The sequence below is a fragment of the Hemicordylus capensis genome, chromosome 17, assembly GCF_027244095.1.
Source record: "Hemicordylus capensis ecotype Gifberg chromosome 17, rHemCap1.1.pri, whole genome shotgun sequence".
Lineage (NCBI taxonomy): Eukaryota > Metazoa > Chordata > Lepidosauria > Squamata > Cordylidae > Hemicordylus > Hemicordylus capensis.
The window spans coordinates 10,876,261-10,903,362 of record NC_069673.1 but is presented as its reverse complement, the minus strand read 5'-3'; the positions used below and the strand labels follow the sequence as shown (position 1 = coordinate 10,903,362).

General features: G+C 48.9%; 1 protein-coding gene across 10 annotated transcripts in view; it reads right to left on the bottom strand.

Annotated features, from left to right (window-relative positions):
• Positions 1–2,410: 2,410 nt before the first annotated feature.
• The window catches only part of NTMT1 (N-terminal Xaa-Pro-Lys N-methyltransferase 1), a 122,209-nt gene continuing 97,517 nt past the window's right edge, over positions 2,411–27,102 (bottom strand). Inside the window, exons 1-5 of one of the 10 annotated variants that reach the window (XM_053281963.1) lie at positions 15,381–15,443; positions 9,107–9,164; positions 5,545–5,828; positions 3,952–4,204; positions 2,411–2,967 (exon numbers count right to left, since the gene is read on the bottom strand). In XM_053281963.1, coding sequence (XP_053137938.1) covers positions 2,711–2,967; positions 3,952–4,204; positions 5,545–5,706 — 672 coding nt within the window. In that variant the 5' untranslated portion in view covers positions 5,707–5,828; positions 9,107–9,164; positions 15,381–15,443 and the 3' untranslated portion in view covers positions 2,411–2,710. Of the gene's footprint in view, positions 2,968–3,951; positions 4,205–5,544; positions 5,829–8,173; positions 8,310–9,106; positions 9,165–13,537; positions 13,720–15,380; positions 15,444–27,102 lie in introns of those variants that run through there. The other 9 variants (XM_053281960.1, XM_053281961.1, XM_053281967.1 and 6 more) reach the window with 9 other exon arrangements.

Sequence of the window (27,102 nt, the reverse complement as noted above, 5' to 3'; positions counted from 1 at the left end):
TTATCCATCCGTCTGTGCAAAACAGCAAAGCCAACGTGTGGGGCATGGAGGCTGTGTTGTAAGTGAGCACAAGATGCGAGGCCATACAGGGCCTTTACTGATTATGTGGTGAGGAAGTTAAGGTAGACCACCTTGACTTACAATTTCTATGCCTTTGGAGCACAGGTTAGACGGTGTAGAAATTAAGGTGGAATATTTACTGCTCATATGGTATGGAAGCTGAGAACACCAGTGTTCTCTGTAACAAGGATTTCCAGATGTTGACTACAACTCCCAGCATCCCCAGCTGCAATGGCCTTTACTTGGGGATTAGGGAAGTTGTCAACATCATCTGGAAATCCCTGTTACAGGGAATGCTGGTGTCCAGCTTAACTTCCGCATCAAGTGAGCAGATAGTGTTCCTTGTAACAGGGATTTCCAGATGTTGACGATGACATCTCCCATAATTCCCAAAGTCCATTGCAGCTGGGGATGCTGGGAGATGTAGTCAACAGCAGGGATTCTCAACGTTGGGTCCCCAGATGTTATTGGACTTCAACTCCCATAATCCCCAGAGACCTTTGGTTGGGGATTATGGGAGTTGAAGTCCAATAACATCTGGGGACCCAACGATGAGCATCCCTGGTCAACAGCACTGGGGAATCTCTGTTACAAGGAACACTGGAGGGTACCTTAACTTACAATTTCCATGCTTTGGAACTTTGGGTCCCCAGCTGTTGCTAGACTACAGCTCCCATCATCCCCAGCTACAACGGTCTTCCACGTCCTTTTGAAAGCATGGAAGGAGCTGTCGCTCGGAGGCAGAGGGCATGCTTTGCGCACAGAAGGTCCTCGGTTCGAATCCCTTCTTTTTGCTAAGTAAGCTGCTTTTAGATCTTTTTTGGCTGAAAAGTGGCAGGTAAATATTAATGTAGCTGGGCTCGGGGGAAACCTCCAGCCGCCCTCCGAGAGCTGCCAGGACTGCGTTGGGCTGGATGGAACTGGTGCAACACAGCATCATGGGATGGCCATTGTGCTCCAACAATATCTAGGGACCAGCCTTGAGTTAGACAGTTGGTTCGTCCCAAGAGCAACGAAGGTTTAACAGGATTTCAGCTAGAAAAGAGTCTTTCCCAGTCCTACCTGGAGCACCACACATTGCAAACTGAGCAAAGAGGCGCCTTTTTAAAGTGGCTGTTCTCTTTACTTAACAGGGGGAGAGAAACTGGCCCTATCCATCCCCAGCACAGCAATACCCCCAGTACCTGTTGCTGGTGTCTCTCTGATGTTTCTTTTTAGTACCCTTTGGGGACAAGGACCCATCTTTATGCTTATTGCTCTATGTAAACTGCTTTGGGAACGTTTGTTGAAAAGCAGTATATAAATATTTGTCGCATTCGCACCACAGATACGAATTTGTGTATGCCAGCTAAGATTCGCCTTGGAAAATATTGTTCTTTTGGATTAGCCAAACTTTCCTATCTGTTTTCTCTTCCTGCCCAAGGTCATGTGGCAAGGCAGGGGTGGAGAGAGACATCAGTACCATGTCAGCTGAAATCTGCAGGAGAAGTGAGCCTGCATCCAATCCTCGCCACCACCCACCACCACACACATGGTCTCACCCAGCCCACTTCCTGCCTAGGAAGGAAGTGAAGGGGTTGGCCCGGCTCCTGGGAGGCTGGAGGAGTCTTCTAACTATCTGGCCTCTGCTGCCTGTTCTGGGATAGAGTGAACGAAGGAGGCTTCTTTAAACAACGGAGGATGTCTAAAAGAATTAATTGCAGCAGGGTTTCTCGACGTGTGGGTCCCCAGATATAATTGGACTTCAACTCCCATAATACCCAGCCCCAGTGGCCTTTGTTTGGGAATTATGGGAGCTGAAGTCCAAATTACATCTGGAGACCCACACGTTGAGAATCCCAGAGCGATAGGATCAGAATATAATATTGTGGTACAGCCCTCCCTCGGCAACCACAGCTTTCCCAATTGCGACTTTAAGTATCCACAACTGGGAAGTTGTGGCAGGTCTCATCAACTGCGACTGGAGTATCCTTGATGTGGAGAGATTTTTTGGCAATTTTGGGGAGGGGGGTTCCACAATTTTGGGGGGTCGGAGTGGCTTTGGGGGTCCCCTTCACTCCTCTAATGGACTCGTGGTGATTTTTTTCCTATTTCTTACTGTATTTTGCAGTCCTTTCGCAACCACGATTCCCCTAACCCCTTGTTTCCCATTGATTTCAATGGCTCGCCAACCACAAATTCACCAACCGCGCGGTTTCCCCAGAACAGAACCCTTGCGATTGACAAAGGATGACTGTACCTTACTCTCCCGTTCCAGTCTGGTGGCTGGGGGAGCAGAAATTACGTGTGGGGAGCATCCCCTCGACCTTGAAACCAGCCCCAAACCCACCGGACATACCACGACGCAGAGTTCACACCCAGAGCTGCGACCACACTCGCGTGTATTAGGCAGATTTTCTTTCCGACAAAAAACCAGCAGTCGCTCGCAGAGGCCAAACAAAGAAAAAGCCAAACTCTGCTGCACTCCCCCCCGCCCCAGACCAGTCTCCGCCACAACTGTTAAGACACCTCCCCAGATTTTTGGACCGTCTCCCTGGCTTGTTCATCTCAGACCCTCCACCGTGGAGGAACCCCGGAGGCCGCTCTCGCTCAGACGTGGTGCCACGAGAACTCTGGGAGAGCAATCTCGGTGAGGCTGGAGAGGGTTCATTCATCTCATGGCCAGAGTGTAGACGTGATAGATCTCGTCGGGGAAGTTCTCCTGTTTCTCTTGGGCGAGGAGGCTGAGGCCAGCCTGGCGGATGATCTTGCACACAACGTCCAGGTCCCGACAGACGCTGCTGTCTACGTCGTCCATGATGACGCCCTCCTGGGCCATATTGTCCTTAATGACAATGATGCCGTTGGGTTGTAGGCCCAGCCGGCACCTCTTCAAGAAACTGGAGAGGTGGTCGTCCGTCAGGTGCCCTGCAGGGTGGGACGAAAGAGAAGGCAGGCCTGTTGAACTGGACCAAAAGCACTCTAAAGGCAGCTCGCGGATATGGCGAGCTAAAGTCCCCAAAGCGGTTTGCGGAGATGTAAATAAATCTATTGTCAAGAGCACCACCTATCAGGCCTGCTCAACTTCACCCCCCAGCCCCGCAGCTGTTTTTGGACTACAACTCCCATAATCCCCAGCCACAGCGGCCAATAGCCAACAACTATGCGAGTTGTGGGCCAACATCTGCAGGAGGGCTGAAGTTGAGCAGCCTTGATGTACAGGGAGGTGAAGTGCATTCACAGAACCTCCCCGGGGTGCTCTTCAACTGACTCACAGAGTTCCTGCCAGCCTGAGCTCTCATAGGTAACTGGCTTCTCATCATTGGCCAGTCTCTCTTGATATAGCTCTCGGCAATCAGAGGGGAGAGGAGAGCTGGTCTGGTGGTAGCAGGCATGCCTCGTCCCCTTAGCTAAGCAGGGTCCGCCCTGGTTGCATATGAATGGGAGACTAGAAGTGTGAGCACTGGAAGAGATTCCCCTTAGGGGATGGAGCCGCTCTGGGAAGAGCATCTAGGTTCCAAGTTCCCTCTCTGGCAGCATCTCCAAGATAGGGCTGAGAGAGACTCCTGCCTGCAGCCTCGGAGAAGCCGCTGCCAGTCTGTGTAGATAATACTGAGCTAGATAGACTGAGGGTCTGACTCAGTATATGGCAGCTTCCTGTGTACACTTATGGGCATCCCTGTCTGTTTGGGCCAGTTTGGCCCCAACATGCCCCCATCAGGGGTATCATCCCCACCCCCAAGTTAGGACAGCAGTCAAGGCACATGACAGGCTAACTTGACTCTCCCCAACAACGGGGTAGGTTTCTGTCTCTCTTCCCGTCCCGCAACCCCCATCTCCCAACAGCAGGCTTTGTCTGGGGCACCACCTATCTTTGGGCCTAGGTGGGGTGGGGAGTGGGGGGACCCTCACCTATTACCCACTGGATCCAGATGACGTCGTAAGCACTGGGCTCGGGGCTGAAGTCCTGTAGGCCGCAACAGAAGTAATTTCTGACCCGCCTGCCTTCCTCCCCAAGGTAGGTGCGGGCCTTGTTGAGGAAATCCTCCGTGACGTCTACCATGTCCACCGCTTTGAAGAGGGGCAGGAGCAGTCGCTTGGTGATCCTGCCGATGCCAGCCCCGCAGTCCAAGGCTCGGGATGTCCCTGTCCTGTTTGGTCCTTCCTGAACAGAAAATGCTCAATGAGGGATAGAATCTTGAGCAGGCCTTGGATCTTTTATTGAGTCAGTTTCCTGCATCTACCAGATGGCATCACCGTCTCCTTCAGGTCTGCAGACACGGTCTCTGTTTCCAGGTTATGGCTGCAATTCTGTTTACTTGGGAGTAAATCCATTATTTCCATGGAGCTTACTCCTACATCTGCAGGAAAAGGATTGCTGCCCAAGTCTGCGAAGAGTAGACTTTATTTTTGCATTTCTATCCTGCCTTTTCTTATCATAACCATGTCTTACCTCCAGTCTAGCTTCTTCTCGCAAAGGAACCTTCTCTTCTTCCTCATGGCTCGCTAAGTCCCACCCACCTGGTGTGCTGACTGGCTGAGCTCTGGAGTTCACCAGCCTGTCAGTCAGGACAGGGTTCTGTTTAGAGTGGAGGACATGGTTATGTTTCTCATCACAACAACCCTGGGAAGTAGGCCAGGCTGAGAGAGAAGCAATGGTCCAGAGTCACCCACTGAGTTGCAGGGCTAAACAACGATTTGAACTCCAGACTCCCCAGGCCTAGTCCAACACTCTAACCACACCACCACACCGGCTCTCACAAAGAAAGAAGGGGATATACTGAACTTAACCTGGGAACTATGCAAGTTTTAGTTCTCACTGAGGCGGTCAGCCTGTGTCCGGACTGTACCACTTCAGACTGTAGGTGGGCCCTCGCATGGTAGAATGCTCTTCCCAGAGACAAAATTGGCCTGCCCATAGAAAACCAAAATCCTCCTCCTTGACACACTAGTTTTCTACATGCGGGCAATTTTGGGGTCTGGAGGGTTATTCTACCCTACAAGGGCCCCCAACAGCATTCTTAAGTGGCACAGTCCAGACCTGGCAACCTCAATGAGAACCAGAAACACTTTTTCCATTCCATTTTAAATGTTGCTCCTAAATACACAGCTTTATCCTAACCACCACACAGAGGAGAGCTGGTCTGGTAGTAACAAGCATGAATTTCCCCCCTTTGCTAAGCAGGGTCTGCCCTGGTTTGCATTTGAAAGGGAGACTACATGTGTGAACACTGGAAGATATTCCCCTTAGGAGATGGGGCCGCTCTGGGAAGAGCACCTGCAGGCTTGCATGCAGAAGGTTCAAAGTTCCCTCCCTGGCAGCATCTCCAAGATAGAGCTGAGACTAAGAGAGACTCCTGCCTGCAACCTTGGAGAAGATGCTGTCAGTCTGGGAATACAATACTGAACTAGATGGACCAAGGGTCTGACTCTGTATATGGCAGCTGCTTCTGTTCCCCCTCTGGACAACCTTTACTCCTGCTCGGCATGGACGATTCCACTTACCTGTAGGAACTGGAGCAAGAACTTTCTGGAGCTGTTGATGTCGATGCTGGAGATATGTCCGTATCCACCCAACATGCCGTCCACTGTGGGAGGGATGTCCTTCCAGTATTTCTCTGCCTTAGAGTAGAATTCCAGTTCGTCCTCTACCATGTCGCTTGTCATTTTGGGTGTTTTCCCTGAGCAAAGCAAACTGGGGTCAGGAGGTTTTCTTCGTAACCCAGAAGAGGAGAAGAAAGGATACCCGAGGATCTATGCAACTCCAGCCCAAGATGAAACCCAAAGACCTGCGTAGAAAAGCATCGTTTGGGGTCAAGCTTCGTGTCAATAGAAATGGCGTGGCTACCGCTGAAATTGGGAGCCACGTCTTCAGTCCCCCCCCTTCAAGCTTCATGATATCTAATAAAACATCCAGTGTCAGGATGTTCCACATTCCCCACCTCCCCACTCTGCATAACAGGACATTGGGGGGGGGGGGCGGGGAATGTGGAGGACCCAGACATCTCAACTGAAGGCAAGTACTACTAGACATCACTGAGGAGGAACCAATCCTGGCGGGGAAAACTCTCTTTTTAAATGTAGTCTATTTGCTAAGCCAGGGTTTCTTAAACCTTGGCCCCCCCAGATGTTGTTGGACTACAACTCCCATCATCCTCAGCCACAAAGGCCACATCTGGGGATGATGGGAGTTGTAGTCCAACAACATCTGGGGGCCCAAGGTTAAGAAACCCTATGCTAAGCCATCACCCACAATTCTACACCACCCAAACATTATCAAAAAAGCACACACATGGAATCTTTTAACTGACTAGGGTTCTTCCGATCCAAAATTGTATGGGAAGAGAGCTGGTCTTGTGGTAGCAAGCATGACTGGTCCCCTTAAGCTAAGCAGGGTCCACCCTGGTTGCATATGAATGGGAGACTAGAAGTGTGAGCCCTGGAAGAGATTCCCCTCAAGGGATGGAGCCGCTCTGGGAAGAGCAGAAGGTTCTAAGTTCCCTCCCTGGCAGCATCTCCAAGATCGGACTGAGAGAGACTCCTGCCTGCAACCTTGGAGAAGCCGCTGCCAGTCTGTGTAGACAATCCTGAGCTAGATGGACCAGAGGTCTGATTTGGTACTTACTTATATTCATTTGTTACATTTATATCCCGCTCTTCCCAAAAGGCTCAGAGGGGTTTACAGCGTTCTTTAGAATTAATAAAGGATATAAGGCAGCTTCCGATGTTACATTGCCTGAAAACATCCATCTGAGACAAAAGCAATGGAACAGATCGTGGTTTCAAAGCACTTGGTCCTCTTTTTAGGACTCCCATGGTCAAACAGATATGATTTGGATTTGAATCCTACACAACGTCTACGACTTTTCATTCTTTGCAGGAGTAGAGTTTAAATATATTAAAAAATACGGTTTAAAGTGAGAGTTAAGGTGCTTTAAAAAAACAGGGAAATGGCAAGTTAAGGCACCCATGGAAGCAGGACTTTGTCCACAGCTCTTATTTTATGCTGGCTTCAGAAATAAGGCCTCGTGCACCTACACATTGCCGTGCTCTTTCAGCTGGACTGGTCAAGAATGCAACAGGTGCAGCTCTGCCTAGAAATTTGCTAGAAATGCCCCTGATGAATTTCTACTGGGTGCATTTTTGCAAGGCTCTGTACTTGCCCCAGACGCCTCCTACTATAATAAGTCTCCAGCCAGAAATTCAACAGGTGCGGCAGCTTCACCTCTGTCCCCCCTCCATCCAGTCGGATGAATACACAAGGAGTTGTTTGGGCTCTCAGCCTGAATGAAGGATCTCCCAGCTTCATGCCTCTGTCTGTCAGTGCAGAATAAGGGACAAGGAATGTTGTCTAGTTACCTCAATACATGTTGACATACTCCCTCCCCACAAATAGCAAGTATTTATGAACCATGCTTCCTTCTCCGACCATAATAAAAGAAATATCGTATTACTGTATCCAGTAGCAGGGAGTTCCACAGATCAGTTCTCAAAAGGCAATGGCTGTGGAATCACTTCCTTTTGTGGACATGCTGCTGGAGAAGCGGCACCTGTTAGATTTCTGCCATCTCTCCCAAAGGAGCCTATGTGCCCTGTTAGCAGGGGTTGTAAATTCTAACTCCCAGCAGCTATAAAATTCTCTAGCTTAATTTAGCAGTTTGCCGTTTTTATTGTCGAGGTTTTAGATTACCATTTTTTCTTAAATCTGCGGACGGACTTGAGCTTCCTTAGAAACGGAATGGTGGGACATACATTCGCACAGCATTTTTTAAACATGTCTAAAACCTTTTAAAGATTTTAAGAAGGTGAACACACCCACTTCTTCTCCCTCAAATCCATCCCCTTTTTACACTCTATTTTCTCCAGTTTCAAACATCTATTTTGAGGGTGTGCACAAATTTTGGCCAAATAGATTCAAATTCATATCAAACGCAATTCAAAATGATTCAAAATGGCTTGAAATGAATGAGATTCGGCAAAATCTCATTCGTTTCAAGCAGTGTTGAATCAATCTGGCTGAAATTCATGCACATTCCTATTTACTTTTTAGAAAATAAAGGAGAATGGTCCCCCCCATAACCTCAACGCCACCATTAATAACCTCTGAAATATTAAAATCCAGATCATACGGTACCATACAGAAACAAGCATCCATGGACCAGCAATATTTGCAAGACTAAGGCTAAAATCAGCGGTCTTCAACAAAGGAAAGGTCGATTTGTGCAGCAGATCAAGCAGGCACAGCGAACCCTTCTCTACGGCTGACAAGCCCGGAAAGCAGGAAAGAGCTAAAAGGAAAGCATCCAATGTTCTAACCCCAGAAATATTTCTGACTGTGAAAGATGGGAGTGCAGGAGCTAAATATACATCGCTTACGAGGGTGCGCCTTCTCGATCCCAAACATAGAGACGGGACACAGACTTCTCTAGCGCCCTTAGCTTGGAACAACTCAATCCACACAGACCACATATAATAAACCACAAGAGAGCTATCCTTTCCCCCCAAAACGCTTCCAAAAGAGAGAGACAATTCAATCTCAAATCAAGCCTTTATTACAATCCACGACCAGCATACACCACAATGAAGCAATCTACAGCCGTCTAAATTAATACAATTATTGCGGACATCATAAACAGAATTATTCCTGTGTGATCTTCAAGTTTGCCTATTTATTTACGACACTTGGTCAATAAACTGACATAAACTGTGTAATTTCACGCCGGGTTTTAAATGTTGTAACACAAATGTTAGCAACACGAAAAATTGTGTATAGATTGATAAAATTCCTCCGATCTACCCGGTCACTGAGATGAAAGATTAATGACCCATTTGCTATGCGGATTACTGTAATACATACAATAAAGTATACAGAAGGTTCCAAGTTCCCTCCCTGGCAGCATCTCCAAGATAGGGCTGAGAGAGACTCCTGCCTGCAACCTCGGAGAAGCCGCTGCCAGTCTGTGAAGACAATCCTGAGCTAGAAAGACCGATGGTCTGACTCAGTATATGGCAGCTTCCTGTGTTCCTTGAAAAGGCAGAGGGGACAGATTTGGATAATTTACAATACCTTGGCTCAACCCCATTTTGGATGATTGTTCAGGATTGGCAGTATGGCAACTTGAGTGCTGGGGAAAAAGAACAGAAGAATGCGTTCAGGTTGACTCACAGGCATGAAATATGGTGGTGGGAGTCTGTCCTACAGAGAGCAGAGCGGGGAGAGACTTCTATTTGTCGTCTTCAAGAAGCTGCTGCCAGTCTGGGTCAACAATACTGAGCCAGACGGACCAAGGGTCAGACTCAGTAGATGGCAGCTGCCTCTGTTCCAGGACAGAGAGATTTGGACGAGATGGACCAGGTTAAGATGCATCAAGGCTGGACCCTAGGTTTCAGGGGGACCTCGCCAAACTGCCCCCATGGGCCCCTTTCCACCTGGGTGGACCCCGGGAGATCTGAGTTGCCACCGCACCTCGAAGGCAATCGGCACAGAAGCGGCCACTGGGATCAGCAGTGGGCCCCGATCCCTGGTAGACGCCCCAGTGCTGCCAGCCCCTGAGACTGCTCCTGAGCATGCGTATATAGATGCAGGGACTTTTAAACGCAGGCCCCCTGATTCTGCTGGACTACAACTCCCATCACCCCCTGCCACATTGTAGCAGGGGGTGATGGGAGTTGTAGTCGGCCGAGCAGGGGCCCATATCTGAGAACTGGTGGATTGTGGAGAAGGGCTGGGGGGGGGGGGGTCAGTAGAAGAGCATGTGATCTGCATGCACAAGGTCCTTAGTATGGCAGCTTCATATATCCTAACTTGGAAGACAAATGACTGGTAGAAGAATCGAAAGTCTGCATACTTATGCTTTACGTCAGGGTCACCCACCTTGATCTTTTTAAGAAAAAGTTTTCAAAATGTTTGGTATGGCATATGGTTTTTTAATACTGCAATTTGTCAGTCTTGTTTTATGCGTTTTGATTGGATTTTTATATATTTATTTTTACTGGGGTGTTGTGCTGTAAGCCACCCAGAAAACAATTTGTTATAGGACGGCTAACAAAAAAATAATCATCGTCATCAACCCTCCTTTAGACGTTGGACTGCAGCTTGGAAGGAGAGCAGGTCTTGAGGCAGCAAGCATGAATGGTCCCCTTTGCTAAGCAGGGTCCACCCTGGTTTGCATTTGAATGGGAGACCCCATGTGTGAGCACTGTAAGATATTCCCATCAGGGGATGGAGCCGCTCTGGGAAGAACAGAAGCCTCCAAGTTCCTTGCCTGGCATCTCCAAAATACGGCTCTGAGAGACTCCTGCCTGCAACCCTGGAGAAGCCGCTGCCAGCCTGGGTAGATAATACTGAACTAGATGGACCAAGGGTCTGACTTAGTAGAAGGAAGGTTCCTATTTAAGAAATATTATTCATGTTTCTATACAAGCCACTTTGAGAACTTCTTGTTTAAAAAGCAGTATATAAATATTTTAGCAACAACAATGCATGCAGTTTCCGCCTGCAGCAGTCCTGGAAGTGTGACTACAATATTCTTCTGGAGCCACAAAGATCAACAACATTCTTCTAGATCCATTACCTGACCTTCTCTACGAGAGCCAAGACTAACCCCAAAGTGGAGGTCCACCTTCTAGCCTCCTAACAAGGCCTCCAAGCCATTCCAGGGCAAAGATCAAACAGGGCAACACCAGTGGTGCTGAGGACCAGAAACTTGTATGGGCTGTTAGGTTATTACTTTGCACCTGTAAAACCAGTTCCTACTCCCATAGTTGGGGGGGGGGGGGAGAATGACATTTTTGAATTGTGTTCCATGTAATCCTTCATAAAGGGAAAGTGTAATTATAAATATATTCCAGGGGTTTTCGAAGTCAGGCCCCCAGATATGTTGGACTACAACTGCCATCATCCCCTGCCGCATCGTGGGTTTATAGTCCAACTACATTTGGGGGCCCCAAGTTCAAAAACCCCTGGACATAATCCATAGTGGATAGAGTTCTTGGAAAGAGGAATAAGATGAGAATAAGAATGCATGGCTTTCTCCCATGCCTCTAGTCAGCGTCGTATTCAAAATCCAGGTTCAAATCCCTGCTCAGCCAAGCACTAACCAGCCAGCCTCTGGCAAAAACAGCACAGTACCAGCCTCAGTTTCCTCCACCCAGATGAACAACCCAGACAAACACGGCAAAGCAATTTTGCTAGAAGGGGGAAATCATGAGACATAAAATTATGATTGCCTATAGTCGCAGACCAGGAATTGATGCCCACTCAGAAGATTCACCCTGAAGACAGTCCCCTCCCTCCTAACCCACATCAGAACCAACATGTTCAGGGGCAGACACACTTTATTCGCATCGTATTTATTCGCATCGTATTTTCCCGAATCAAAGAGTACTCTGAATTTAAGATGACACCCCCGTTTAAAAAAAAAAAGGTTAAATACAGGTTGTACCTAGGAAAGGAGAGCTGGTCTTGTGGTAGCAAGCACAACCTGTCCCCTGAGCTAAGCGGGGTCTGCCCTGGTTAGATATGAATGGGAGACTAGAAGTGTGAGCACTGGAAGATCTTCCCCCTCAGGGGATGGAGCCACTCTGGGAAGAGCAGAAGGTCCCAAGTTCCCTCCCTGGCAGCATCTCCAAGATAAGGCTAAGAGAGACTCCTGCCTCTGCAACCTTGGAGAAGCCGCTGCCAGTCTGTGTAGACAATACTGAGCTAGACAGACCAATGGTGTGACTCAGTATATGGCAGCTTTCGATTTTCTTATGTTCCTTCCTAAACTGTCAGTTACACAAGTCTCAGGGTGGTCCACAAACAAACAAGAAAACCCAACGTTTAAAAACAAACATGAAAACATATGGTATACAAAACGCAGTTGAAGTCAATACAAATTCAACTGAAAGCCTAACATTTGGCCTACCTTCGGAGAGGATTGCTGGTCTTGTGGTAGCAAGCATAACTTGTCCCCTTAGCTAAGCAGGGTCCACCCTGGTTGCATTATGAATGGGAGACTAGAAGTGTGAGCACTGGGAGAGATTCCCCTGAGGGGATGGAGCCATTCTGGGAAGAGCATCTAGGTTCCAAGTTCCCTCCCTGGCAGCATCTCCAAGATAGGGCTGAGAGAGAGATTCCTGCCTGCAGCCTTGGAGAAGCTGCTGCCAGTCTGTGAAGACAATACTGAGCTAGATGGACCAAGGTTCTGACTCAGTATATGGCAGCTTCCTATGTTCCTACACCTGCATTTACCCCGAAGAAAAAGAACTCTGAATTTAAGATGAACCACACACACACCCATGTCTAACATTAAATAACTTGGGAGAAACCTAGACTTATTAATGGGAAATCCGGTATTACCGTTACCACTCATGTGGCCTAGGTTAAGAGTAAAGAGTCTATGGGACAATTATGGAGAGATTTCCGCATGCATGCATGCAGGCGGGGGGCGGGCCAAGGCCATTGATTGTAAGCCCTTTGGGGACAGGGATCTATCTTATTTATTTAGTATTTCTCCATGTAAAACCGCCCTGAGCCATTTTTGGAAGGGCAGTATAGAAATCAAATTAATAATAATAATGATGATGATGATGATGATGATGATGATGGATGAGGGATGATGAAAGCTGGGGAGGGTATTATTCAGGGCTGATGACAGAAGGAAAGCTTGAAAGCAAATCCTCACTTTGTTTCTGGGGGGAAAATGACACTTGGGGGGCAGACATAGATTAGAGTGCAGTTAAAACGGGGGGGGGTTGTCCTAAAATGCTTTTTTCTGCACCCCTGGCTGCAGTGGTGAGCGCACAGTGGGGTGCATGGTATGGTTGCTATAGGGTACAGGCCTTCAGGCACAAGAGTGGAAGCACAATCCAGAGGAAGAGGTGGGGCAGAACCCTGTGGGGCTGCATCTGCTTAGCATACAGAAGGTCCCAGGTTCAATCCCTGGCAGCATCTCCAGGCATCCAGGTGGGGCTGGGAAAGCCTGAAACCCTGGAGAGCCGCTGCCAATCAGTGTAGGCAGTGCTGAGCGAGATGCCCCAGGGGTCTGACTCGGTAGAAGGCAGCTATGAAGGGGGGGGGGAGATACAAGGCATGGGGCCACCACACAGCTCAGTGGCAGTGGATCTGCTTGCGCGCAGAAGGCACCGATTTCATGTCCTGACCTCTTCAAGTTAGGCTGGGGGGGGGAGACCCCTGTGTCTGAAACTTGGGAAAGCGGAGCCGCTGCCGGCCAGGGCAGAAAATGCTGAACTTGACGAGCCACTGAGCACAAGGCAGTTTCCTGGGTGGGGGGCAGAAGCCCGCCCTTGGAGGAGGGACCCTCCGTCTCTCCAGCTCCCCCCGCCCCGAATCCCTTCCCCCAACTCCCCACTCCCCCCCCCGCCCCATCTCCTTGATCCACGTGGGGCGCGCGCTCTCCACGCCTCTGTCTGCCTCCTCTTTCCCTGGACGCGCGAACGGGGATCTGTCTGAAGCGGACTCACTCCGCTTTGGGCAAGCCCCGTGTAAACTCACCCTGGCAGGCGCCGGCGAGCCCGCACCGTGTCTGAGTCAGGCGTGGGCGGTGGGGGGGGGGGGGAGGAGGAGAGAGAGAAGGAGGAGGGGGGCGCGATTGGGGGAGGAAGGGAGGCCTCCCTCCGGCGGCCCCTCCCTGGCTGGGAAGCCTGCGCCGAGTGCGGCAGATCGCGCCTCCTCCCCGCCGGCGGCGGCGGCCACCGAGGCCGTGCATTGGGCTGGGGAATCTCCTCCCCTCGCCACGCCATTTCCTTAAATAGAGAGGCTGGGAAAGTGGCAGGAGGAAGCGAGACTCCAGCAGCCGGCGCTCAATCCCGCGGTGATCCGAGCCGGGTGGTACAGCCCTCGCGGAGGGGGCTGTACCACTTCGCGCCGCGGTGGGGAAGGGGGACGCGCAGGGCGGCTGGCCAGAAGGAGACCCAGCCCAGCGGGGTTCTTCCCAGCCCCCCTCTTTCTGAACTACAACTCCCATCGTTCCCAGCTGCAGTCTGTTGTGGCTGGGGGGGTGATGGGAGTTGTAGTTCATCAGCAGCTGGATTCTTCTCCCCCAACCCCGTTGTAGAAAATAAAATGCGATTGCGGAGGGTGCTGTCAGGGCTGGGTTTCGGCGCCACGCGAAATAAGCTTCCGCTTAAAAAATAAATAATACATTTCAGAGTTTCGCATCATGCATTTTCTCATGCCAAGGTGTATCTAATAATCGGCTCATTGCAACTTGCCCGATAACTCTCTTTGGGGCTCCCAACTTCTGGCACTCCGGCTCTTGAGGTACCACAACTCCCATCATCCTCAGCCACAATGCGTTGTAGCTGAGGGCAGTTCTCTCTGTAACAGGGATTCCCGGAGGTTGTTGAGGACAACTCCCATCATCCCCAGCCAAAAGCCACCACAGTGGGGGATGCTGGGAGTTGTAGTCAACAACATCTGGAAAACCCTGTTACGGGGAACACTGGCTGGGGGTGATGGGAGTTGTAGTCCAGCAATAGCCAGAGGTTGGGCAGCCCCGTGTGAGTTTTTCGTGGCATCTTTGCCAAACAAAAATAAAAATCTGCAATTAAAAATAATAATAATTGAATGACTCTTGCAGGTAGGGGCTACTAAGGCCCAGATAAGCCCCCCCACCCCACTTCTTTACAACCCCTCCCAAAAGAACTTTAGGCCAACTACTGGCCTGCCACGGGCTCGTAATATTTATCTACCACTTTTCAACAGAAGTTCTCAAGGTGATTGGCACAGAAAGAGAGAGCTATGGTTCTCTGTCCCCCAAAAGGCTCATCATCAAATAAGGTAGACAGCAGCAACAGCCACTGGAAGGTTGCTGTGCTGGGGCTGGAGAGGGCCAGTTGCTCTCCCCCTGCTACATGTAAGGGAGTCGTCGACTTTAAAAGGTGCCTCTTTGCTCAGTTAGTAGGGATAACTCTTTCCATTTTGCAGCCAAAGCCTGTGTGAGTGGCTCGGCCTGTCTAATCATTCCAGGGGTCTGAACAGTCCTAAACCCAGATGGACTAGAAACTTGAGGTCAGGAATTCCCAACTGTGAGCCCCACAGATGTTTTTGGACCACAACTCCCATCACCCCCTGCCTTTTGCCATGGTGGCAGGGGATGATGGGAGTTGTAGTCCAACACATCTGGGGACCAAAGGTTCGGAACTCCAAGTTTAGGCTAAAAACCTCACCACGCCTTACAGGGTTGTTGTATAGGTTAGAACATGGGGATACACATGAAGTGCTTTGAACATTCAAAAGCAGAAAGTGCTATTATTAAACATTAAATATTGGAAGTGCTGATTGGGAAGAATATGTTCAAAAACTGTAAGATACAAGGAACATGAAAGCGCTTTACCTTGCCATTAGAAATCAAACTCCAGCCAATGAGTTACTGTGGAAACAGAGTTCTGTTGACTGTACTGGTCTTAAGAGTCACAGAGGGGACTACAGGCCAATAGGAAAAGAGCAGATCACAAAACCAGCTCTCACTGAGCTGTCTGGACTGTACCACTACAAAATCCGGGGTGGGGAGGGAGAGAGGGTTGCATGACTTCTGTCTGTACTGTACCACGAAATTGAGGGGACCATGCTATGTGAAATTGACTAGACCATAATTTGTGGAATTGACTAGACCATGCTCTGTGAAATTGACTAGACCATGCTCTGTGAAATTGACTAGACCATGATTTGTGGAATTGACTAGACCATGCTCTGTGAAATTGACTAGACCATGATTTGTGGAATTGACTAGACCAGCTTCCCAAGGGGAAAGATCTGTTGTAAGAGGAAAGGGAAAGAGAAATAAAATGCCCACACAGTCATTTATATACAGTATAGTGCTATATATATGATAAACAATATTGATGTTTATCAGTATTGGAGATAGTTCTGTATGGTGGATTTATTTGTTTGGTTGCTTCCTTTCAAAACCGCGACACCCTTTTACATCTTAACAACAAGTTAAATCCTTTCAAAAAGTTTATGCCATTATGTATATACTGTTGAAAATGATTCTATTGGATTACAAGGAGTTTGAATCTTTCTCATTAATGCCACTGATGAAGACTACATCATAGCCAAAACATGTCTAGCTTATGTTAAAGGATCTATCTATCTATCTAATTCTCTTAGTCCATCCATCTTGCTGCTGGTCATCCTCTTCTTCTCTTTCCTTCCAGCATTACGGACTTCTTAAAGGAGCTGGGTCTTTGCAGAATGTGTCCGGAGTAGGATAGTTTGAGCCTGGTCATTTGTGCCTCGGGTGGAAATTCTGGATCAGTTTGTTCTATGATCCATTTGTTTGTTTTCCTGGCTGTCCATGGTATCCTCAAAAGCCTTATCCAGCACCCAGGATCAAAGCGTCAGTGCTTTTTCTATCTTGCTTCTTCAAGGCCCAGCTTTCACATCCATAAGCTATCTGCCACTTCAATGTCTTCATTGTCAATTCTGAGGCTGGTTGCTGTACCCGTTGTCATTAGTTTAGTCTTCTTTACATTTAATTGTAGTCCCATTTTTTCACTGTGCTCCTTGACGTTCATTACTAGAGCTTGCAGATCATCCGCATTCTCAGCTCTCAGAGTAGTGTCATCAGCGTGGCGCAAGTTATTGATGTTTCTTCCTCCAACTTTAAAGTCACGCTCATCTTCCAGTCCAGCTTCTCTCAGTATATGTTCAGCATATAAGTTGAATACATACGGACAAAGTATACAGCCTTGTCTTACTCCTTTGCCGATCTGGAACCAGTCCGTTTTGCCGTGTTCTGTCTGGCTTCCTGCCCTGTGTATAGGTTTCTCATGAGAACAGTGAGATGTCCTGGGATGCCTATTTTCCTAAGGACATTCCACAACTTGACATGGTTGACGCAATCGAAGGCTTTTCTGTAGGCAAGAAAGCCCTTGACTTATTGACTTCTTTCTGGTATTCTTTGGCTTTCTCAATTATCCAGCATATTTTTTTATCCCAGATAGAAATCGGACTACACTCTAAGATGGGATGAAAACTATGAATCGGGTGTGAAGTGCACCCTGATAGTTTGCAGGGACTTTGGGGTAAATTGGGCCGATATGTGAACTCACGCCTCCATTCCAGAGGAGATGCAAACTGAATGCCAGGTGTGGGAAACTTCCTTCTTGGGTGCGGGGGGCGGGGGTAGTGGAGGGAAGATTACATAGGAAGCTGCTGTATACCAAGTCAGAGCATTGGTCCATCTAGGTCAGGATTGTCTACCCAGACTGGCAGCAGCTCCTCCAAGGTTGCAGGCAGGAATCTTTCTCTCAGCTCTATCTTGGAGATGCTGCCAGGGAGGGGACTGGGAACCTTCTGCATGCAAGATGTGGATGCTCTTCCACTGAATTAGTTATTTGTTTGTTTACTCATTTATTTCATTTTCTATCCCGCTCTTCCTCCAAGGAGCCCCGAGCGGTGTACTACATACTTCAGTTTCTTCTCACAACAACCCTGTGAAGTAGGTTAGGCTGAGGGAGAAGTGACTGGCCCAGAGTCACACCCAGCAAGTCTCACGGCTGAACGGGGCTTGGAACCCAGGTCTCCCCAGTCTGAGTCCAGCACTCTAGCCACTACATCACGCTGGCCCCATCCCTTAAGGGGAAAAATCTTACAGTGCTCACATGTAGTCTCCCATTCAAATGGAAACCAGGATAGGCCCTGCTTAGCAAAGGGGACAATTCGTGCCCACGTCCACAAAACCAGCTCTCCTCCCATTGAAGGCTGATGGCAACCTCTTCTCATGCCGTTCGCGAGCTTTACAAGGAGTGCGAGGAGAAGGGGGCAGCCCTTCCTCGTCTCTCTGTACTCCTTGCAAAGCCGACAAAAGATCCAATCGCTCCCCAAGAGCTGTCCTGAGGGCCACAGGAGGCATCTTGCTACTCTGCTGGGGCTCCAAAAATCTGCCCCCTGAGGCAGCCACCCCAGCACGCCTCATGAAAGGGCCGTCCCTGGGTAAGCTGCACTGAACGGAAATGGCCCCTCAGGACTGGCTACTCTGACCGGCAGCACCCCCCACCCCAAGGATTCAGGCAGGGTTCTTTCCAGATGACTCTGCACATTGAACTCAGGACATTCTGCATGCAGCAGGGCGTATGCGCAGTCACTGAACGGCAGCACCTCTCCCCCACCCCGCCAAAGGAAGCGGCATTCTACTGACTCGGACCACTTGGTGCAGTATTTTCCACACTGGCTGGCGGCAACTCTTCAGGGCTTCAGCCGAGTCTTTCCCAGCCCTACCTGCAAATGGTGTCAGGGGTGGAACTTGGGACTGTCTTTATGCAAGGCGGGTGGGGGCTGCACCACTAAGCTGTGGGAGCACACGACAGTGCAAAGAGATAAAGGAATCTCCCTCTCTCTCCTTCCCCCTCTCTCCCTGTCTCCTCTCTCCCCTTTTTATCTTCCTTCCTTCCTCTCTCTCTTTTTCTTTCCCCATCTCCTCTCCCCCTTCTTAGCTCTCCCCTTTTCTTTCTTTCCCCCTTACTTTCTTTCCCCATCTCTCTCTGTCTCTCCTCTCCCTCTCTCTTCTTATATCTCTTCTTATGTCTCCCTCTTTTTTCTTTCTTTCTTTCCCCTCATCTCTACCTCTCTCCCCTCTTCTTTCTTTCTCTCTCTCCTTCTTTTTTCTTTCCTCCTTTCTCCCTGTCTCCTCTCCCCCTTCTTATCTCACCCCTTTTCTTTCTTTCTTTCTTTCTTTTTCTTTCTTGCTTCTTTCCTTCACCATCTCTCCCTCCCTCTCTCTTCTTATGTCTCTTTCTTTCGTTCTTTCTTTCTTTCTTTCCCCTTATCTCTCTCTCCTCTCTTTTCTTTCCTCCTCTCCCTGTCTCCTCTCCCCCTTCTTATCTCTCCCCTTTTCTTTCTTTCTTTCTTTCTTTCTTTCTTTCTTTCTTTCTCTCCCCTCTCCTTCCTTCCTTCCTTCCCTCCCTCCGAACTACGACATCACCCGACTGGATGACGACCCCCGGGCGCCACCCCCCCCCGCCGCCCCACTCAGGCCAGGAGGAGCAATGATGCCCCATCCAGAGGCTCCCTTCGGATTCGCCGCCTTCCGCACTCCTCACTCGCACCCGCAGAGGGAGGCTGCTGGGCTCATCTCCTGCAGTTCCCTCCCTCGACCACTTGGGGGAAGTGTTGGCTTTTCTTTGGCCGGGCTGGGCGAAGAGGCGAAATCCGCTCCCAACGTGCGGCGGCTCTCCAGGCTGTTCTGCTCAACTTTGCTTCTTTCTTTGTTAATGGATTGGAAACTTTTCCCCCCTCCCGCCTCCCTCTGTTTTTCTCTCCGCTGCGCCGAGGACATCCTATGCCAGGCAACGGAGGAGCAGCGGCAAGCCGCGCTTGCCCCGTGCGTTTGGCAGGCTCCCCACTGCATGCCCCACTCTCTCCCTGCCCCACAAACCCTTTTGTATGCAAAGCCTCGGTTTTGAAAAGAGAGCGCCAGAGGAACAAAAGAGCCAGCGAGGAGGAGAACATCTTGCCAGCCAGGCAGCCCCATGGCCAGGCCTGCTGGAAACTGAGTCAGGGACGGATTCCGCACCAGTGGAGGAGCAGTCTGGTTTAGATGCAAGCCTTCATTCATTTTCTCCGCTCTCCCCAAGTCTCTCCCTTGTTTTTAATCTCCACCTTCATGTACAGGGAAACAGCACTAAACCGGCAGACTACATTGTCAAAAATTTAGATATTTTTAAATATATATATACCTAAGACCTACCCCGAAAGTAAGACCTAGCAGTAATTTCTGATGTACCGCTAATTGCCCTAGTGCATTGGGGGGGGCTAAAATTAATATAAGACACTTATTTTGGGAGAAACACGGTGTGTGTGTGTGTGTGTGTGTGTGTGTGTTATCCAGGATCACAAGCACTGACACAGATGAGCAATGCACAGAGTCAGATCACTGGTACATTTCACTCAGGTTGTGTGCCGCATCTGGAAGCAATCCTCCAAGGAGCCGTGTCCCCCGCTGGCAGCAGCTCTCAAAGGCTGCAAGTCTCTGACTGGCAGCAGCTAACAAAGGCTGCAAGTCTCCACCAGGCAGCACCTCTCCAAGGCGACAGGGCCTTCCCAGTCCAATTATCTTGCCATTGACTATCGAGCGCAATATTGCTGGAGTGCAGACGAAAGGGAAACGTAAGGAGCTAGTCCTCACTTAAATTTTTGTGGTGAGCGGGAGAGGGAAAACACTGTTGCGGAAAAACCACTGTTGGGGAGAGAACAACACATTTATCCCCCTCCCTAATTTGGGTGTGTGTGTGTGTATGTGTGTGTGTGTGTGTGTGTGTGTGTGTGTAGAAAAACACATTTTAACACAGGGGAGAGAGAAAAAAACATTTAATAGTTGTGGGAGAAAAATAAACATGGAGGGTGGTGGAAAGGTAACCTTTTTTAGAGGGAGACCAGTAAAATGAGGAGGGTGCTCTTCAGTTATTTTTTTTGGGGGGGGGATCTGTACTGTTTGTCTGCTCTGACTGGCAGCAGCTCTTCAAAGTTTTGGGCAAGAATATTTTCCTTACCAGACAATGCTGTTGAGGAGTACTAAACCAGGCGGAACCTGTTATGCCACTGAGATATGGGAGACATATTCTTCCTTAAACCAGTTCAGGCCTTTGGTCCATCTGGCTCAGTACCGTCTGCACTGACTGGCAGCGTCTCTCCAGGTTTTCACTCGGGTCTTTCCCAGCCACTTTACTTGGAGATACGGCCCAGGGATTGAATCGGAGATCTCACATTGAATCGAGATCTCAGACTGAAGCTCGCAGTTGTGCAAGAGTGCCCTGGTGGAAACACATGAAATTGTGCAAACACTGTTGCCCAATGGATAGCCCCTGGAAAACATAGCCGTCTGTCAGACAACTCCTTTTGCACAATTTCACGCCTCTGCGCAACGTTGCACAATTGTGCGCATGTTCCGTTACAATCCATGCAGAACGTTGTGCAGTATGCCAGCCCCTGTTTTGCAAGGAGGAAGGGGCGAGATGGACAGAGGTGGGGAAAGAGGGAGGGAGGGAGGGAGGAGGAGGGAAGGAAAGGGAGGGAGAGAGAGAGAGAGAGAGGCAGGGAGGGAAGGAGAAAGAAGGAGAGAGCAAGACAGGGAGAGGGAGGGAGGGACGGAGAGAGAGTGAAAGAGGGAGAGAGGGAGAGATATAGGGAAAGGAGAGAGAAAGAGAGATGGAGGGAGAGTAAGGGAGAGAGAAAAAGTAGGAAGGGGAGAGGGAGAGAGAAAGAAGGAGAGAGTAAGACAGGGAGAGAGAGGGACTGGGGGAGAGACTGAAAGAGAGAGAGAGGAAGGGAGAGATAGAGGGAAAGAAGAGAGAAAGAGAGAGATGGAGGGAAGGAGAGAGAGGGAGAGAGAAAGAAGGAGAGAGTAAGACGGGGAGAGGGTGGGAGGGACTGGGAGAGAGAGTGAAAGAGGGAGGGAGGGAGAGAGATGGAGGGAAGGAGAGGAGAAAAAGAGGGAGAGAAAGAGAGAGTTGGAGGGAGAGGGACAGAAAAGGAGGGAGGGAGGGAGGGAGAGAGAGAAGGGGAGGGAGGGGAGGAGAAAAAGAGAGAGGGAGAAAGAAAGGCAGTGAAGAAGGGAGGGAGGGAGGGAGGGAGAGTAAGACTAATTCCAGGCAGTAACCAGCAGCAGAGACCAGGCAGCAAAGGCAACCAGGGTCTCGCCTCCTCTCCCTCCTCCTCAGTGGTCGTCTTTCCCTTCTCCCTCCATCCTGTACCCCTTGCCTGTGTCTTGCAAACCCCACAGGGTATTGAAAAAATGACCGCACAGACAGACAGATCCCCTCGCTCCCAAACACATTATTTTGCACAGCGCCTGGTGGAACTCTTTCTCCTAACCTTCTGATCAACTCCCCGGTTTTTTGTTGGGTTTTTTTTTAAAACAGCGGATTGACTTTGAACTCAAAGAACGGGAAGAAGGCAAGCAATGCAGGCTCTCCCTCCTCCCTCCCGAGATCCATGCCAAGGGCTCTTTAATCCTCTCTTAGCCAGGGTGAAATCACCAGAGGCTTTGGAGGAGGCCTTTGCTTTTTCTGCACCGCCCAGAGATGTGTGCAAAGGACTCTTCCACTATAAACCCAAAGCCACTTTGGGATGATGCCGTCTTTGCTGCCAGCCTCCCAGCTCCAAAATGTTCCGCCCAGCAAGTGGGGGCATCATCGTAGCTAGTAGCCATCGGCTGTCAAAAGCAACCTACAAGCCTCTGTGAGCCATCTCTGGAATGCGCTTCTAAGCAAAACCAGAGTTCCCCCTTCTCTGAATGTTGCTGACCGGAAAACATACCTGTTTAGCCAGGCTTTTAGAGGATCGTCTGAAAGCTGCTGGTTTCAGAGTTCTTATTTGTATTTTTTAATTGTTTTAATTGTGTCAACGGTTTAATGGTTTTTAGATTGTGACCCGCCCAGGGACTTTTCTGTATGGGGCAGTATCGAAATGTACTAAATAAATAAATAAATAAATAAATAAATAAATAAATAAAACTAGTAGTAATAATAATAGTAATAGTATTGATGATGATGATGATGATGATGATGATGATGATGATGATACATAAATAATCTGCACTGTTTAGAGAAACATTACGGTTAAAATTCACAGGGTGACTCTGGGCTGGTCACTTATCCCTCAACCTAACCTACATCACACGGTTGTTGTGAGCTATGTACACCACTCTGGACTCCTCAGATTAAGAGCAGGATATAAGTAAATGAATAAAAGCAAGTTTCCACAGCAAAAGATAAAGGAGGATTATACCCTTACCTAAAAGGACTCACCATAGGAACATAGGAAGCTGCCATATGCTGAGTCAGAGCATTGGTCTATCTAGCTCAGTATTGTCTTCCCAGACTGGCAGCGGCTTCTCCGAGGTTGCAGGCAGGAATCTCTCTCAGCCCTATCTTGGAGATGCTGCCAGGGAGGGAACTTGGAACCTTCTGCTCTTCCCAGAGCAGCTCCATCCCCTGAGGGGAAGATCTTATAGTGCTCACATGTAGTCTCCCATTCAAATTCAACCAGGGCAGACCCTGCTTAGCCAAAGGAACAATCCATGCTTGCTACCACAAGACCAGATCCCCTCCCTTCGATCAGTCAGTCACGCAGTCGTCCAACTCTAGGTTTGATGTGGGTTACTGATCTCAGCATGGTTGTGTGAACCCACACCAAGGCAAGAGTCTCAGATTCATCTTGGGCCACAAGCCACCTGATTTCACACAATCACACTAATGTCAGTGACCCACATTAAACCTAGGTTTGAATGACTGTGGGACCTAAGCCACTGTTTATTAGGCCGTCTACATGCACGTACCCAGTCCAGTGATGTCTGCCGTCAGGGAACAGCTTGCCCAGCACTCAGACCCGTTTCCCAAGTCCTGCTTCCAAAAGTCCTCTTTTTACTGGAAACTGAACCATCTGTGTGCAAAACATGTCCACTGCTGCTGACCTGTGGCTCAACCTCTTAACCCATGTGCACACTGATGGCTTCATTTTGATGAGGGACACAGGAAGCTGCCTTCTGCGGAGTCAGACCATTGGGCTGTCCCGCTCAGGATTGTCTGCACTGACCGGCAGCAGCTTTCTAGAGTTTCAGATGGGATCTTTCCCAGCCCTGTCTGATGCTGCTGCCAGGAATGGATGACTATTGATCCCTGAGACCACCACCAATTGAAGGCTAGATTCATGACACATAGAAGCAGGAACGAAGCAGTGACATAGATTCATGCCAATCAGGAGAGGAGAGCTGGTCTGGTGGTAGCAGGCATGGCTTGTCCCCTTAGCTAAGCAGGGTCCGCCCTGGTTGCAGAGGAATGGGAGACTTGATGTGTGAGCAGCATTGGAAGATATTCCCCATCAGGGGATGAAGCCGCTCTGGGAAGAGCAGAAAGTTTCAAGTTCCCTCCCTGGCAGCATCTCCAAGATAGGACTGAGAGAGATTCCTGCCTGCAACCTTGGATTAGCTGCTGCCAGTCTGTGAAGACAATACTGAGCTAGCTAGACCAGTGGTCTGACTCAGTATATGGCAGCTCCCTACGTTCCTATGTAACGGACTTCTCTGTTGCTCCTGAGGGCATGACTAGAGCCTGACATGATGAAGTCAGGCTCTGCTGACGCCTGATGATTACTTGAAGTCATCCCATTGAAATTAAAAGGAAGCTGCATTTCAGTGGGATGAGTTTGAGTAATTTCCCTCATCATACCAGCTAATGGTGTCAGCACTGCCCAGAGCCTTTGGATGGGGCAGTCTATAAATGTAATTAATTATGGGATGAAATTACAAGGGAACAGATTTAGGCTAGACATTAGGAGTCATTTTCTAACTGTAAGAGCTGTTGGACAGTGGAACAGCCTGCCTCTTGCAGTGATGGGTTCTCCTTCACTAGCTGTTTTCCAACAGAGGCTGGACCACCATCTGTTGGGGATGATGTAACAGTTTCCTGCACAGAGCAGGGGGCTGGACGAAGACCTCCGGGGTTCCTTCCAGCTCCAACGTTCTGTGATTCTATGCACAGCAGTGTGCTCAGGGGTCAGTAGCAGTGACCCCTTCGGAGCGCTCCACGCCCTCCACAGCTGCCCAACATGTGAATCTCTGAAGCTAGCCCAGATGTACATTCGAGTCAAGACATCGCACCTTCAGCTCAAAGACTAGGGATGTGTACGAATTGAATTTTCAGATTTGATTCAAAGTCGACCGAAACTGGCTGATTGGATCTGAATTTGAATTGAACTCATGCAGAACAGGTTGATTCTATTCAGATTTGAATTGAATCGATTCGGATTCAAAGCAATTCGATTTATTTTGTGCCTTTTTGACCAATCAGGGTGCCTGAATGGTTTTTTTTAAAAGGTGCCAAAATGTCCCTACTATCATCAAAATGATTCAAATCAATTCAAATTCAAAGCTGGCTGATTTGATTCAAATTGAATTGAGAGGTGATTTGATTCGAATTAGAATCACCTTTTAGATGTGATTTAATTCGAATTAGAATCGTTCAAATCTGGCAGATTCAAGTCGAATCGATCCAAATTCAAATCGATTCGTACATCTCTATCAGAGATTGGATTTCAATAACCCTGGGTTACGGAGACGAAACCTGCAGAATGGCAAATTTACACTTAGCACAAAAAACAAGAAGATCAACCAAAGATAGCCTATAGTATAATTAATACCTCATATCTAGGGTAGACAACCTTGGCTGTCCAGCTGTTGCTGGATTACAACTCCCATCCTCTCCAGCCACAATAAATTGTAGCTGGGGATGGTGGGAGTTGTAGTTCAACAACAGATGGAGAGTCAAGGTTGCCTATCCCTGTATATATAAACAGACACCAGATTAAAAAATGATAAACCAGCATCCTACAAAATAGACCATGACTCAAGAGTGAGAAGCATTTCACGCCATGGACAATATTAAGAATAAAAGAGACCAATGGTTAGTAAATGCCACTAAGAGGAGAAGAGCTGGTCTTGTGGTAGCGAGCATGAATTATCCCCTCTGCTAAGTAGGGTTTGCCTTGGTTTGCATTTGGATGGGTGACTACATGTGAGCACTGTAAGATAGTCCCTTTAGAGGATGGGACCATGGCTCATCGGGGGAGCATGTTTTGCATGCACTCTGGGCTCCTTGGAGGAAGAGCAGGATATAAATGTTGTTGTTGTTGCTATTATTAATATTTCAGAGTATGAAAACAACTTAAGGAAGCCTGGGCTCGTGCGCAGCTGGGGGAGTCAGTCATGTGACTTGCCTCTGGGGCCCCCCCCAAGGCAGTGGGCCCCCAGACAACTGTCTCCCCTTGCCCTATTATAGTTACGCCCTGGCCCGACCACCTTCAGAAAGAGGGCGAGCGAACACGTGGGCCACCTCCTGAAAAGGGCTGGTGGTCACAAGAAGGAGAGGCCATCAGGCACAGGCAGTGGACTCCATTCCCACCAAAGGCTGCGTGCCGAGCAGCAAGGGAAGAATAGAGTCATAAGGGGGGGAAGCCAGTCTGGCGGATGCTTTCCGGGAGAGGGTATATTTCCATTGCTAATGGCTGGACTCGAGCCAAGCTTTTTTCCCAGGGAAACTTTCCTGGGGGAAAGAGGGACGCCGACACTGCCTGAGCTACAGGCGCAGTCAAGCCAGGGCTGCTGGGAGTTTCTGCTTCAAAGCCGCTCAGCTCTTTCCTTCCATCAGGAGGAGGCAGGCTGAAGCGGGCCTGGCATCCACCCCAGTGAGACCCCTTTTATATCTCTTGGTTTGGGGATACTGCCTCTTTCATGACTGCCTGAATGGAGTCTCTGGTCTCCATCTGCTTTGAGCCAGCGTGGTGGGTACCATCTGCTCCAACCGGGGGGCAGTTGCTATTTTCCAGGGATCCGCCGTTGGTAAATGGCTGTCCTTGTTTTCCTTTCTGGGAGATGCTGGAGACGGCGTTTTCTGTAAAGGCTTGTCTGTACGGTGGTGCTTTTCAGCCTGGGTCCCCGGAGGGTAATAGCTGATGATGATCAGATCGTCAATGTTGGTGTGGGCCTTGGGAGAAATAGTGAACATATTGGTTTATAGGGACGTGCACGAACCGAATTTTCAGATTTGATTTGAATTTGCATCGAAACTGGTGCATTCGATTAGAAAAGGAATCAATTTGATTCGAATCCAAATTGATCCAACCTATTTTGGTGTCTTTTTTGACCAATCATGGCGCCCGCATGGTTTTTTAAAAGTGCCAAAATGTCCCTAAACTGTGGACAAATCAATTTGAATTCAAATCTGGTCGATTCAATTTGAATTCAGATCAAATTACCCTTTTAGGAGTGATTCGATTCAAACTTGAATCATTCAAATTGGCCGGATTCAAGTCAAACAGATCTGAATCTGTATTGATTCGCAGATCCCTATTGGTTTGATTCTGAAAAATCAGTGGACTGAAGTCAGTGGATAGCATTGATCAGAGATCTCTCATAAGGTTTCAACAAATTTGCCCCTGCGGGAGGCCATTGGCTGAAACACATTGGGTTTATTAAAGATTACAAGCATCTTGAGACTTGGTCTCTTTCTTTTTTGGTGATGCATATTGGGTGTTCCAGGGGCGTAACTATAATAGGGCAA